The 14,225-nt window shown below is 44.7% G+C and overlaps 1 protein-coding gene across 2 annotated transcripts in view; it reads right to left on the bottom strand.

Moving 5' to 3' along the window:
* LOC129841537 (plexin-A1-like) overlaps positions 1-14,225 on the bottom strand; it is a 253,451-nt gene that overhangs the window by 33,311 nt on the left and 205,915 nt on the right. For both annotated transcript variants that reach the window (XM_055909850.1, XM_055909860.1), the window contains exons 17-19: positions 6,409-6,502; positions 4,926-5,162; positions 3,343-3,486 (exon numbers count right to left, since the gene is read on the bottom strand). In XM_055909850.1, the coding sequence (XP_055765825.1) occupies positions 3,343-3,486; positions 4,926-5,162; positions 6,409-6,502 (475 nt within the window). The remainder of the gene's footprint in view (positions 1-3,342; positions 3,487-4,925; positions 5,163-6,408; positions 6,503-14,225) is intronic.

The following is a 14,225-nucleotide window of genomic DNA, read 5'->3' as shown; positions in this document are numbered from 1 at the left end:
TTCCATCAAGTTATTCATTATCTCCCAACCCTCTCTGTGAGGAGCTGTTAAAGGGAAATGTCAATCTTTTTCAACTTCATATTCATCATTTCCAGCACCACCCCCAACGTCAACATATGTATATGTCAAAATATATACATATGTCAAAATATATACATTTTTTTATTTTTTTATTTTTACATATGCTGACTTTGGGGTGGTGCTGGAGATTATAAATACGTAGTACATTTTTGAAATGTCCATTTATCAGCCGTAATTTGCACAGGCAGACCCCAACAAGCCATCTAGAGTCTCTCTCACACACCAGTGTCAGACACACATGCTAGTGTTACGTACATTTTTGAAATGTCCATTTATCAGCCGTAATTTGCAGACAGACCCCAACAAGCCATCTAGAGTCTCTCTCACACACCAGTGTCTGTCACACATGCTAGTGTTACGTTCCCCAGCAAGAAAACCAAAAACGTCACTCAAACAGAAGTGGGAAACTAACAGTCACTGACCAACAACCAAAACAGCTGGGGGTTTAGGAGGGGTTTTGAAAGACACTCTTGAGGGTGTCCAACAGGAACCTAAAAGACACACACCATGAGCCCCTCTAAATTTTCCCAAGAAGAGGAAAACAAAAGACAAACCCACACAGGAAACAAACCAAAAAGGTGGAGCAAAACCAAATACGGGAATCAAGGAATGTTTTTCGAGAAATCAAATAGGGAGCGCCAACTAAAGGTGTTGACCCTCCACTTCTCTCAAGACAACTGGAGCACTGGGCCAGCAGAAGTGAAACACCTTCACACTAACAAGATGGCAACCAGCACATGTGTAACACATGCTGACTAATGAGTCGACACCAATCGGTGCGCCCTACGTGCTACTGAGCACAAGTCCAACCTCAAAACAGAAATTGAAAAACCAAAGCCTGTAACACTAGCGCTACACTACAAAGCTAGTGTATGTGTGTGACAGCGCGTGAGCAAACCTAGTTTAATACGTTTCCTTGTCGCAACGCCCGGGCTAGAAGCAATAGTCTTCCCTTCGCACAGTATGAATTACACAAGCCCTAGATTCAACTCTAGAACTACACTGAACAAAAATATAAAATGCAACATGTAAAGTGTTGGTCCCATGTTTCATAAGCAGAAATAGAAGATCCCAGAAAGGTTCCATACGGACAAATAGCTCATTTCCATAAAATGTTGTGCACAAATTTGTTTACATCCCTGTTAGTGAGCATTTCTCCTTTGCCAAAATAATTAATCCACCTCAAAGGTGTGACATATCAAGAAGCTGATTACACAAACGCATTGATAATTAAACACCTGCACCTTGTCCTAGGGACAATAAAAGGCCACTAAAATGTGTAATTTTGTCACATAACACAATGCCACAGATGTCTCAAGTTTTGTGGGAGCGTGCAATTGACATGCTGACGGCAGGAATGTCCACCAGAGCTGTTGACAGAGAATTGAATGTTATTTATCTCCCATAAGCCACCTCCAACATTGTTTTCGAGTATTTGGCGGTACGTCCAACCATCCTCACAACCGCAGATCACATGTAACCACGCCAGCTCAGGACCTTCACATCCGTCTTCTTCACCTGCAGGATCATCTGAGACCAGCAACCGAGACAGCTGATGAAACTGTTGGTTTGCACAACCGAAGAATTTCTGCACAAACTTTCAGAAACCGTCTCAGGGAAGCTCGTCTGCGTGCTCGTCGTCCTCACAGGGTCTTCGCCTGACTGCAGTTCGTCGCTGTAACCGACTTCGAAGGTGAGCGTTTGCCCGCTGATGGCCACTGGCACGCTGGAGAAGTGTGCTCTTCACAAATGAATCCCTGTTTCAACTGTGACGGGCAGATGTCAGACAGCGTATGGCATCGTGTGGGCAGGTGGTTTGCTGATGTCAACATTATAAACAGAGCGCCCCATGGTGGCGGTGGGGTTATGGTACGGGCAGGTATAAGCTACGGACAAAGAACACAATTGCATTTTATCGATGAACAGTGATACCGTAAGATCCTGAAGCCTATTGTCGTGCCGTTCATCTGCCACCATCACCTCATGTTTCAGCATGATAATGCACAGCCCCATATCGAAAGGATCTGTACACAATTCCTGGAAGCTGAAAATGACCCAGGTCTTCCATGGCCTGCATACTCACCAGACATGTCACCCATTGAGTATGTTTTGGGTTGCTCTGGATCGACGTGTACGACAGCATGTTCCAGTTCCCGCCAATATCCAGCAAACTTTGCACAGCCATTGAAGAGGAGCGGGACAACATTCCACAGGCCACAATCAACAGCCTGATCAACTCTATGTGAAGGAGATGTGTCACACCAGATACGGACTGGTCTTCTGATCCACATCGCTTCCTTTTATTTTTTTTTAAGGTATCTGTGACCAACAGATGCATATCTGTATTCCCAGTCATGTGATCTCCATAGATTAGGGCCTAATACATGTATTTAAATTGACTGATTTCCTTATATGAACTGTAACTCAGTAAAATCTTTGAAATTGTTGCATGTTGCATTTATATTTTTGTTCAGTGTAAAATTACTTCTAAAAACTAGGCTACTAAGATGCGGCTCCAATTCCTTTCCTTGTCACAACATTGTGGTAATCAGTGCAGAAGAAAAGGAGACGAGGAGAGAAAACTACAACAGTGTATTGAGACGCACCCTTAGTAACCCTTTCAAATCAAGAACATAACGCCATAGGCCTTGAACTGTAATTTGCTGGCCTATATCGATCAAACACCACATGCAACCGAGGGACTGTAAAATATAGACATGGACCTCGTCGGCCATACGTCATTTCTGGGCTGCACTGGATACCAATGTCTACGCAAATCCCTGCAGAAATGTCAGCCAAATTAAGAATTGAATTCATCAGGTTGCCGTGCCTTTGAACACAGTCAACGTTACGCACCGGAAGCCTCAATGTGTGTGGATTTGTATGCGAACGGAAAATAGAACAACGCAATGGAGAGAGAGCGGTAGCCCAAAAGAAGAGTAGAAGAGACGGCGGGAATAAAATGGTCCATCCTTCTAATTCTCTCTCCATCTCTTCTACTGTTCCTTTGAACCGAATACAGGTAAGAGGAAAAGAGGAAGGAAGAGGGATGGGGATATGACATGACAAAATAGGAGACCGGATTGTCATGTGATATTGAAAGAGTATAGAACAGAAAGAGGACGTTAAGAGAGAAAAACAAGATGAGCGAAAAACCAGAGAGACGAAACTTGATTGCGACACAGTGCGATCCAATGACGCACAAGACGACACACGGCACAGCCCAACCCAAAGTCGAAGAGGCTTCAGTAGAGTACTTACGGTGACTTTGTGTTCTCCGGTGTGGTTGGGCCACTCACAGAGCAGCTGGCTCTCTGACAGGGTGAGGACACAGGGTGTCTCTCCGATCAAGACCGTGTAGTTGAGACGAGCGTTACCAGGGGCCGCCGGGATTAGGTTCTTACCCTAGGAGAGAGACCGCGACAGACACACACACCAAGTTAGACACACAGCTCAGGAAAATGCATAGGAACGCATGTGCACACACACACAACACAAACTCAACACACACGCATACTGTGCACACGCAAGCACGCACGAAAACACACCCTCTAACCGTCAGTCACGTGCATACCTATTTAATCATACATAGAAAGGGGGTGATTTCTGATGATCGAGTCCTAATTCCACAGATGCCGTAGCGAGGTCTTATTAGCCACAGGCGGTTCTTTAGTAAAGTCAAGACCTAGCGTAGGGGGACCTGGGATTCTGGTGGCGTTTAGTTGAGCCTGACGGGGGCTTTCGCGGCGTCTCATAGGCCGAGAGAGAACCAATTTAGAGGGATAAATAAACCCACCAAAACACACGTCTCTGCCTGCCCCCCTCCCCCTCCACTTACCCACGAGGCTTTGCAGGGAAGGGAATTAATTGCTTGGAAAATCTGATGCACATCTAATTTATCCACAATTATTTAATATGATGCCGGTTTTATGTCCCCCCCCCCCCCACCCCTCCGGCTTCTCAGAGAAACGGAAGACGCAGCAATCAAAGGATTGTAAGGGTTCATTATGGAATCTTTAGTTAAACTGTGAGGGTCACAATTTTCTCAACTCCCTAGCTCGTTTCTGATTGATATATGGAAAATAAAGCTGATTTCATCTAAAATATCCATGATATACAGTATCACGGTGGAGTTCTTTTTCTTCCTGAGGAACGGCTTTGAAGTTCAAGGAGAGAGGGGAGATGACAAAATAAGCGAGTCAGTATATAAGCGCAAGAGGGATTCAAAGGCTCTGGTATAAAGTGACCATTTTGCTGTGAACTTGCTCTGACGTTATCTGATGGGAGAACAGGTGTAAGTGGCACACCTGCGTTGTATTTGGAGGATACTTTTCAAAGGGCTCTCGGCCTATCACAGCAGCGAACGGCACAGGAAGCGCCTTTTAAGGTGATGCCGGGTCTCAAAGCGCTCTTTTGAAAAGGCAATAGCTCAAAGGGTGGTAGGGAACAAATAAATAGGGCAACCATTTCTGATGGAAGGTTTTAAGAGAAAGAGAGCATTTAAAATTGACATCAATGTCATTTCATAAATATATTGGATGCAGCTGTGAAGTTTTAACTCTTTTCTAAACTGAGTCGGTTGGTGAGATTGAAGTCTACAATTTGACGGTCACAATTGAACCTGGAGGCATTTATACGGTGTCATTTCTCCTCCCTGGGAGAAATGTTTTAAAATCTGTTTAAAGCTCCTCCACCCTTGGCCCCACGCTCCACACAATAACACTCCTCCACCCTGGTAGCTTCCTCAGAATCTCCCTGCTCCATCCTAGGACCCCCCCCCCCCACCCCCCCACAATCCTGGACACTCCTCCCCCACCCTGGGCTCCAGTCTCCATCAGTCTCACCTTGAGGATGAGTGGGGAGCTGGGTTTGAGCTCCAGCAGGCCCGTTGGACTAAGCGGCTCTATCACAGGATCCGGGTAGAAGCTGAACGTCTCGTTGACAACCAGTGTGGCGCGCACGTCGTCCATGATGAAGCCGATCTCATCAGGACCGCTGCCCGTCTCTAAGAAGCCCTTCTCCGAGACGGCCACAGAGGGCGCCAGACACACCATCACCGTGTTGTTAAGCACTGTGCAGTTCTGGAGGAGAGAGAGGATGGATAAGTTCATTGTGTACATACGATTACATGTAAATGTTAGCTTCCATAATATAAATACAAATTGCTAACAAAATGTAGAAAAAACACAAAACAAAAAAAAGGGAACGGTGGATAAGTTCATTATGTAACAGTACATTGACATATAGCCCCCCCCCAAAAAGTTAACTAATGTAAAAAAAATATGTCAACAAAAACACATGACAAAACAACATCTGAGTAACATCAGCGTTGAGCGAGGACAGTGGATAGGTTCATTATGTACAGTGAAGTCATAGCTTTCATAATCTAAACAAGAGTGCAAACAAAAACAAAGAACCAAAAAAGCCAATACCATCTCCTGCTGTTTGCCCCTGTGGGCTAAACATTCTCCGCTCCCATTAATGCAGAGCGACTGAGACAGTAAGGGCATATACAAGGGTTAGCAAGACTGATGCTAACACGCTAACAAACAATCCTAAAAGCACGCTTTGGAAACGTTTGGGTCGCCTCACGATTCTACTTTTCCACAACATGCCACCCAGCCTCCCTCTGGCATGCCAAGTAATCACAGTGCATTAGCTAGCGTATGCTAACGGAGTCTGAAATTGCACAGGGGAGACACGGAAGACAGACGAAAAGGGAAGGCGGATAGAAATGGTGACACGGAAGAGGGAAAAAGCAGGAAAATAGACTTTGTTTTGGTCTGGGATATTTTGTGCAGGTTGTGAGAGAGAGAGAGAGAGGGGAATGGAGAGGGTAGACTGAAAGAGAGAAGGTTAGCATAGCCCTGTGGTGCTAGGTGAAGGAAGGACGGAGGGATTTGCCAGAAAGCCCGGGTTTATTGCTGGTTGACATTTCAAAGGTTAACCTGCTAAATGGGGATTCACCATCAAAAACACACACCCATAAATAGGCCCTGGGCTGGTTGATCACCAGGTCAGGTGTGTGTGTGTGTGCGCGCACATCTGTTTGCCTGGACATGTTTAACTATACTTGTGGGGCCAGGAAGTCCAACTGGGGACATTGTTAGTCCCCACAAGGTCAAATGCTATTTCTAGGGGGTTTAGGGTTAGGATTCGTGTTAGATTAAGGGTTAGCGTTCGGATTAGCGTTACGGTTAGGTTTTAGAGATAAAGTTAGTGAATATAGGCTTTTGAATGGGACTGAATTGTGTGTTCTCACAAGGTTAGTTATACAGGACGGTGCGTGTGTGCAGTATGTATGCGTGTTGGGTCAGTAGTACTCACGTTGACAGATTGGGCTTTCCCGTACTTGGCTCTCATCTTGGGCTCTTTGATGGTGGCCAGGTTGGTGCCAGTGATGGTCAACAGAGTCCCGCCACTGAAAAAGAGGAAACCATTAACAACAAAGCACATACACACTTATACACTACAATAACAAAGCCACAATCCCATTCACTGTTCGATCGCATCAAAAATATTGAATAAGGGCACTTCATGTTTTTTCTAGTATTACAGAAGGCAGAGGGTGAGTCCAAAATGGGCCCAAGGGATCCGGTCTAAAGTTGTGCACTATATAGAGCAGGGGTACTCGAGTACTATTTGAGAAGGTCCGGTCACACAAATTTCCTAGGTGGCAAAGGTCTGGATGGATGTTGTCATTTATCGGCGTAGTAACAAACCCCCACCTCGCAACCCCAAACTGTTCACACCCCTCTTGATGGAGAGAAAATATCGCAGTTTTAAAGCTAATTTCCTGCAATTCTGCAAATTCTTCCATGCCTTCGTGTTTATATTCTTCCATGCCTGCGTGTTTATATGATAACAGGGGTCGAAGCCTGAGCACTTGTGTATTTATTATAATTTTCCCCGGGACCCGAGGCCCGTATTGACCCCGTTCTGGGCCCGGATCGTTGTCCGCGAGCTGCGAACAGGGGTTATAGGGAATAGGATGCCTTTTGGGATGCAGACAAAGAATTAGGGAGAGGGACACCAATTACCCCTGAAACCGCTGTCCACTGTAACACGCGATTTTTCAACTAATATCTTGCAGTTATACCCAGTGATATCTTCCCTGATATCTTGCAAAAAGGCTATAACAAGCATACCATGGCTGAAAGGCCTCTGGTAAAAAGTAGTGCTTTATGAAGGGAATAGGGTCCCACTTGGGACGCAAACCATATCTTCCAGAGAACCACGCGGTTGCCTGATACATCACATTTTTGTCAAAGTGAAAAAGACCATCCAGTTCTGGCATTAATGTTAATGCGTCCTCGACACCGTAGAGTATTTGAGCCGTTTCACACACTCCATCAGAGGTAATGATGGCAACGCTAAGGCACTTGCATATTAAAAGCTTGTTTAAACTCGAATAGCTTCAGGGAAGGGACCAAAATACTAGATTATTACCTCAATGAACTTGCCCGGCTACCCAGACTCCTTGCTCCGGCCAAACGCTACGCTATTGCCCATGGCCATTCTCTGCAATGAGTCTGGATCTGAGTACCTCCCTGACCCTTTGCCGAACGCGAACACATTCGGGGCCGTCTAATTGGTCCAGAAACCGATTGGTTGGGCCAGAGCCAGAACACACGTGGGTAAAGTGGCAGTTTGTCATTGGCTTTGATACTCTGATTGGTTAGAGACGATCTAAATCGCTGATGACTTTTTTTTTTTTTTTTTTTTTTTTTACAACACCACTCGTCACAAACAACTTCAATGACGGCAGTCTCAGACTAAAGTATGTAGTGAACGACAGAGCAGCGGAAGAATTTAGTGTGAGTTGTTAGGTTATCAATGAACCACCTCCAAATGTCTAAAACCAAAAATGATATTGTCCATTTCAGGTACTGGAGAGGTACTGGACGTGCAGGCTTTTGTTTCAGCCCAGCAATAAGACACCTGATTAAATTAATCGTCGTCTATGTGAAGGTGGCACATCTTGTGTTAAATGTTTCTGTTGAAGGGCCCTGTTTTTCAGTCATAATTCATATCCTGCCATAGTTAACATGTTTTTCCCCCACCACTTCAGCTGCAGCAGTTAAGTGTGTTAAGGAAATGTGTGTTTAGAATCAGGATTTGCTAATTGTGTATGATAAGCCCCTCCCACCATATTGAGTTGATTGAATACAGGTGCATGTGTGTTTGGGGGGGAGAGACAGTTGGGGGTGGAAAGCAAGGTTAGAGGAGAGCAGGTTGGCTAGATTTTATGCTCTTAACTTTTTAATCATTGTTTTAGCCTTTTAGTTCATGTCTGGACTTTAACCGTTGTTCTATTTATCTATTTAGTCAAATAAATTCTCCATTGAGGTAAAACTGTTCTTTACTTCAAGAAGCCTTTTTACGTGCACAAGGGAACGAGTCGTTTAGACTAGCTGGTTATAAAAACATGACTACTTTGTTATTTGAAACAAGTGTGTTAGTGCTGGAACAAAAGCTTACACACAGACTAGGGCCAGGCGATATGGCCCAAATCCCATATCTCAATTTTTTTCAAAGTTATGGGTGATTCATGACAAACAGTGCATTCAGAAAGTATTCAGACCCATTCACTTTTTCCAAATTCTTTTACGTTACAGCCTTATTCTAACATGGATTAAATAAATAAAAAATCTCAATCTACACACAATGTCCCATAATGACAAAGCAAAAACAGGTTAAGACATTTTTGCAAATTTACAAAAAACTAAAACAGAAATACCTTATTTACATAAGTATTCAGACCCTTTGCTATGAAACTCGAAATTGAGTTCAGGTGCATCCTGTTTACATTGATCATCCTTGAGATGTTTCTACAACTTGATTGGAATCCACCTGTGGTAAATTCAATTGATAGGGCATGCTTTTTAAAGGCACACACCTGTCTATATAAGGTCCAAAGGTTGACAGTGCATGTCAGAGCAAAAACCAAGCAACGAGGTCAAAGGAATTGATTGTTGAGCTCTGAGACAGGATTGTGTCGAGGCACAGATCTGGGGAAAGGTACCAAAACATTTCTGCAACGTTGAAGGTCCCCAAGAACAAATTGGTCTCGATTCTTAAATGGAAGTTTGGAACCACCAAGATTCTTCCTAGAGCTGGCCACCCGGCCAAACTGAGCAATCAAGGGAGAAGGGCCTTGGTCAGGGAGATGTCCAAGAACCCAAAGGTCACTCTGACAGAGCTCCAGAGTTCCTCTGTGGAGATGGGAGAACCTTCCAGAGGACAACCTTCTATGCAGCCCTCCACCAATCAGGCCTTTATGGTAGAGTGGTCAGACAGAAGCCACTCCTCAGTAAAAGGCACATGACAGCCTGCTTAGAGTTTACCAAAATGCACCTAAAGACTCAGAACATGAGAAACAAGATTCTCTGGTCTGATGAAATCAAGATTGAACTATTTGGCCTGAATGGCAAGTGTCAAGTATGGAGGAATCCTGCCACCATCCCTACGGTGAAGCATGGTGGTGGCAGCATTATGCTGTGGGGATGTATTGCAGCGTCAGGGACTTGAGGACTAGTCAGGATCAAGGGAAAGATGAGCAAAGTACAGTGAGATCCTTGGTGAAAACCTGCTCCAGAGCGCTCAGGACCTCAGACTGGGGCGAAGGTTCACCTTCCAAGAGGACAACATCCCTAAGCACACAGCCAAGACAATGCAGGAGTGGCTTTGGGACAAGTCTCTGAATGTCCTTGAGTGGCCCAGCCAGAGCCCAGACTTGAACCCGATCGAACATCTCTGGAGAGACCTGAAAATAGCTGTGCAGCAACGCTCCCCATCCAACCTGAGAGAGCTTGAGAGGAATGGGAGAAACTCTCCAAATGCAGGTGTGCCGAGCTTGTAGCATCATACCCAAGAAGACACAAGGCTGTAATCGCTGCCAAAGGTGCTTCAACAAAGTACTGAGTAAAGGGTCTCAATACTTCTGTAAATGTAATATTTGTAAAATTTCTAAAAACTAGGAATCATTTCACAAGTTCTGAAGTCAACAAACAGGGCAAAACAGTTGAATTGTTATGAACACAATCTTCAGTAACCTCCAACTGTTTGTGCACTTTGTTCAAATGTTGAAATCACTACCCGCTATTCAAAGTGCTCTGAACAAATTAAGGGAATCGTTCAAACATTGGCACATTCTACGATCCGATGACAATATCGGTAATGTGTTTTCGGACTCTCCCCTTGGTCGTATTCTCGCGGGGCAGAAATCTCCGAGATCAATTGGTAAACTCTGATTTACCACTCCAAAATAACCCTGCACAATGTCTATTTGTGCCTCTACCGGATGAAAACTACACGTGTAATGGCTGCGCTCAGTGCAATGGCACTTATAAATGTAGACCCCTTAAACACCACCAAACAGGGAAACTGCAGCCATCACTTGCTTCACTAAGGTAGTTATTTATCTTATAACTTGTCCTTGTGGTAAAAAATGATGTTGGCAAAATGAAGCGGGAATTCCTGGAAGCACGAATCTCGGAGCATCTTAGTAGCATTAGGGGCAAAAACTTGACGCACCCTGTTGCGGACCACTTTTTGGAAGCGAACCACTCGATTTCGTCCCTAAGTTATATCGGCATCGAACACGTCACCCTCCCGAGGAGAGGGGATGACCGTAACAATTTGTTAACATCTTTCATTTAAAGACCCTTGCTCCCCTCGGTCTCAACATAGACTCTGAAGCCATTCTTGTGACTTTGCTATTCATTGTAAATGTTGTAGGCCTATGTAGCCATATTGTATCTATGATACCATGCTATCCATTCATGTTTTTTGTATGTTCTATTTATATCTGAAAATTAGCCAATGATATCAAGCCACACCCGGCCATGATTACAGACACCTCTGTGTGTCCTTTGACATATATAAACTAGTGACCCGCAGTGTTTGTCATTATACCCCAGTCCACCTAGTCGTGCTGCTGCTCCAGTTCCAACTGTTCTGCCTGTGGCTACGGAACCCTGACCTGCTCACCAGACGTGCTACCTTGTCCCAGACCTGCTGTTTTCGATTCTCTCTCTCTACCGCACCTGCTGTCTCTAACTCTGAATGCTCGACTATGAAAAATCCAACTGACATTAACTCCTGAGGTGCTGACCTGTCGCACCCTCTACAACCACTGTGATTATTATTATTTGACCCAGCTGGTCATCTATGACCATCTTGGCCATGTTCTGTTATAATCTCCACCCGGCACAGCCATAAGAGGGCTGGCCACCTCTCATAGCCTGGTTCCGCTCTAGGTTTCTTCCTAGGTTCTGGCCTTTCTAGGGAGTTTTTCCTAGCCACCGTGCTTCTACACCTGCATTGCTTGCCGTTTTGGGTTTTAGGCTGGGTTTCTGTGTAGCACTTTGTGACATTGGCTGAAAATGGTCCTAAACAAATACATTTGATTGATGAAGACAGCTCGTCTGTCGAAACATCAGGTTATTAAATTATTGCATCTGAGCTCCTAGAGTCTGCGGCTCTCCTTTTTTTCCCCCAAGAAATCAAGTGGCCTACCTTATTTCTCACAATGAGAACGAGTTGCCAATCCCTCACATGTTTGTTTTATGCTTATTGCACATTTATAAAACAGACCAGACAGCTAGTATAGTAATCTTCATTTGACTAAAATGCAACTAGCGATACGTGGTACCCTAATGCGCGGGCGACAAACTGAGCATTCATTTTCCAGAATGAACGTTCATCGCTACATCCGTTTTGGTAGTGTCTGCTCTGCTCGAAATTTGAGGAGTTCAAACATAAACAGGGTATGGTTCGAACGGTTATCTTCTCCTCTATTACAGTAAAATGATGTCTCCATGTGTTTTGGTATGCACGTGACCGATTCTGTTGGACCAAACCTCAAATTCAAATAGCGAGCTTAAACCGTTTGTCAGAGAGGAAGAAGTGATCTCTCACCTTTGTTGTTGTAAGTGGTCGGGAGAGGGGCTTGGGAGAAAGAGGAGCGCTCTTGCCAAAATCTGTCCAAAATAAGCCCAATGTATTTCTATGCGCTTATTTTGAACCTAAGCTTGTCGCCTCTGGGACAACGACTCCCATTGTTAAGGCAGAGACATGAGCAACTCATCATTATATACCGATCTCTGGTGTAAATGGGAACAGTGCAGAAGAAGCGAACGAGACCAAAAAGGGTCACATGAGAACAAGCGGACGTAAACGCTCATAAAAAAAGAAAACAACTTGATTCTGAGGCACAGGCATTTAGAATATTGCATCAATTCGATATCGCCCAGCCCTAACCCAGACTGTGGAATTGCTGGCTCTCTGAACTTTTCACCATTTGACTTTTTCAATTCACCGGACAATTACTCATAAGGACAAGGGTAACATGGGCAAGAGTCACGTCCCCACCAGACACCCCCTCTCAACCACAGGAGGCTGACCTCCCTAAACCAGAGTGACATGACGCAATGTGACAAGTTTGAATCAGTAAGCATGCAAGCTAACCTGCCCTAGGCCCACCTGCTCATCTGTGTAAAGACACTAAAGCAAATACTTGTTACAGACAAAGGGGTCGATAGAACACCACTCAAGAGGCGGCAAGATGGTGTGGGGTAACTAAGAGTGGCACTAGGTAGGAGTTGACTACTATTGATTGCAAAGTGTACTGATTCCAGGTGACGTTTTGAAACCCATTCCTATGTGACTTTTCCGCTGTGCTGTTTCGTCACTGTGAGGTTAGCACAGGGAGACTGTCAGTGTGTCAGCACAAGCTGAACAGTAACAAGTGAGTTGTGTCAACCCTCGGTATGTTGAACCAACATTGTGTGGTGAATTTGTGTCGGAACCACCGTTGTTGTTCGTTGCGGGCATGTGAAAAAGGTTGCCGGGAGAGGATGCGGCGACACATTTGCTTTTGCGACGTACACACGTCATGATTGGCCGGGAGGAGAAACAGCCAATCCTCCGGGAGCGGTGAGAAAAACACCAAATAACGAGCGAGCCAGTGAGGCCACGTTCCCTCCTGAGGCTAACACTAGCGACACTAACACCTTTTCATCCTTCTTTCTACGTCTGCACTCCTTCATTTCACACCTCCGTTCCAAATGAGACCGCTCGCCACCTCGGCCATGTGTCGAGTCTGCCGATCGTCTCTCCGCCCCTACGGAGATTTAAAAAACGCTTCGCCTATTTTCACCTCTACTATCCCCTCGTGATGTCTCCGTAGTGGTTTGTCCCGTTCCCCCTGGCGACTGGCGGACATTTCTCGGTCTGACGGCATCATGTCTGTTTGGGTGCCCTTGAAATGCACCTGCCAATCATCCGGTGGCTGAATGGAAGCACTTAAATACTTTGTGCATACTTCTCCAGGGTAGCCATTTTAGGTTTATCAATTAGTTGCTCATTGTTTCCTCACCTGGATCCACTCTCCATTGAACTTGCTTTTCAATCTTCTATGGGTCCTTATAAGAGACTATAAATGCATATTAAGGGGGCACTTGACCACTTTTTTATCACATATCTTTTTTATCCAGCAGCACCCTACCAGCTTCTAAATGTGTGAAAATGGAAATTTTCTACATGTAGTCAAAGATATATACAAGGAAAAGGACCTCTTATGATGACATCAGGGGTCACTTTAAAAATAATTGCGTTTCGAGTTAAAAAGTCTTGAAATGTCCCTTATAATAAATACAATATAATGTCTTTATAATGCATTACAAGACAGGTGACCTATAGAAGGTGTTCCAGAAAGATATTACTTCAGTCAATTAGACTGTTTGAGTTGATAGAAAGCCACATTACTATTTAGGGAGCATCAAGTGTGCTATCTGCCTGCCTGCCTGAGCAATGAACACCAACTCAGTTTTTCTAGGTCATTCTTTCAAGCCCATTTTGCATTGGAATCCACTTCCTGCTCTGTACACAGCTTGTGTTTGTTCATAAATATTCCTGTGGCAAACTGGCTCACTACATTGTCTCATTTGAATAAGTCAGACAATATTTATACAGTCTTTGCGTCGACTGCAACACAAACTACCAGCGGCTTTCGAGTCCCTTTTCAGCAAAGATTTGCTGTTGTATCCATTTTCAGGGGGGAAATAGTGTGGTAAAAAATACCAGCGCCTGCGTGTTTGATATCACTCCACACTGTGTGTGAAACTGAAGTGTGCCTACAG

Source organism: Salvelinus fontinalis, chromosome 3 (assembly GCF_029448725.1).
Source record: "Salvelinus fontinalis isolate EN_2023a chromosome 3, ASM2944872v1, whole genome shotgun sequence".
Taxonomy (NCBI): Eukaryota; Metazoa; Chordata; class Actinopteri; order Salmoniformes; family Salmonidae; genus Salvelinus; species Salvelinus fontinalis.
The sequence above is the reverse complement of the archived record's forward strand: the minus strand, read 5'-3'. Positions and strand labels throughout refer to the sequence as shown.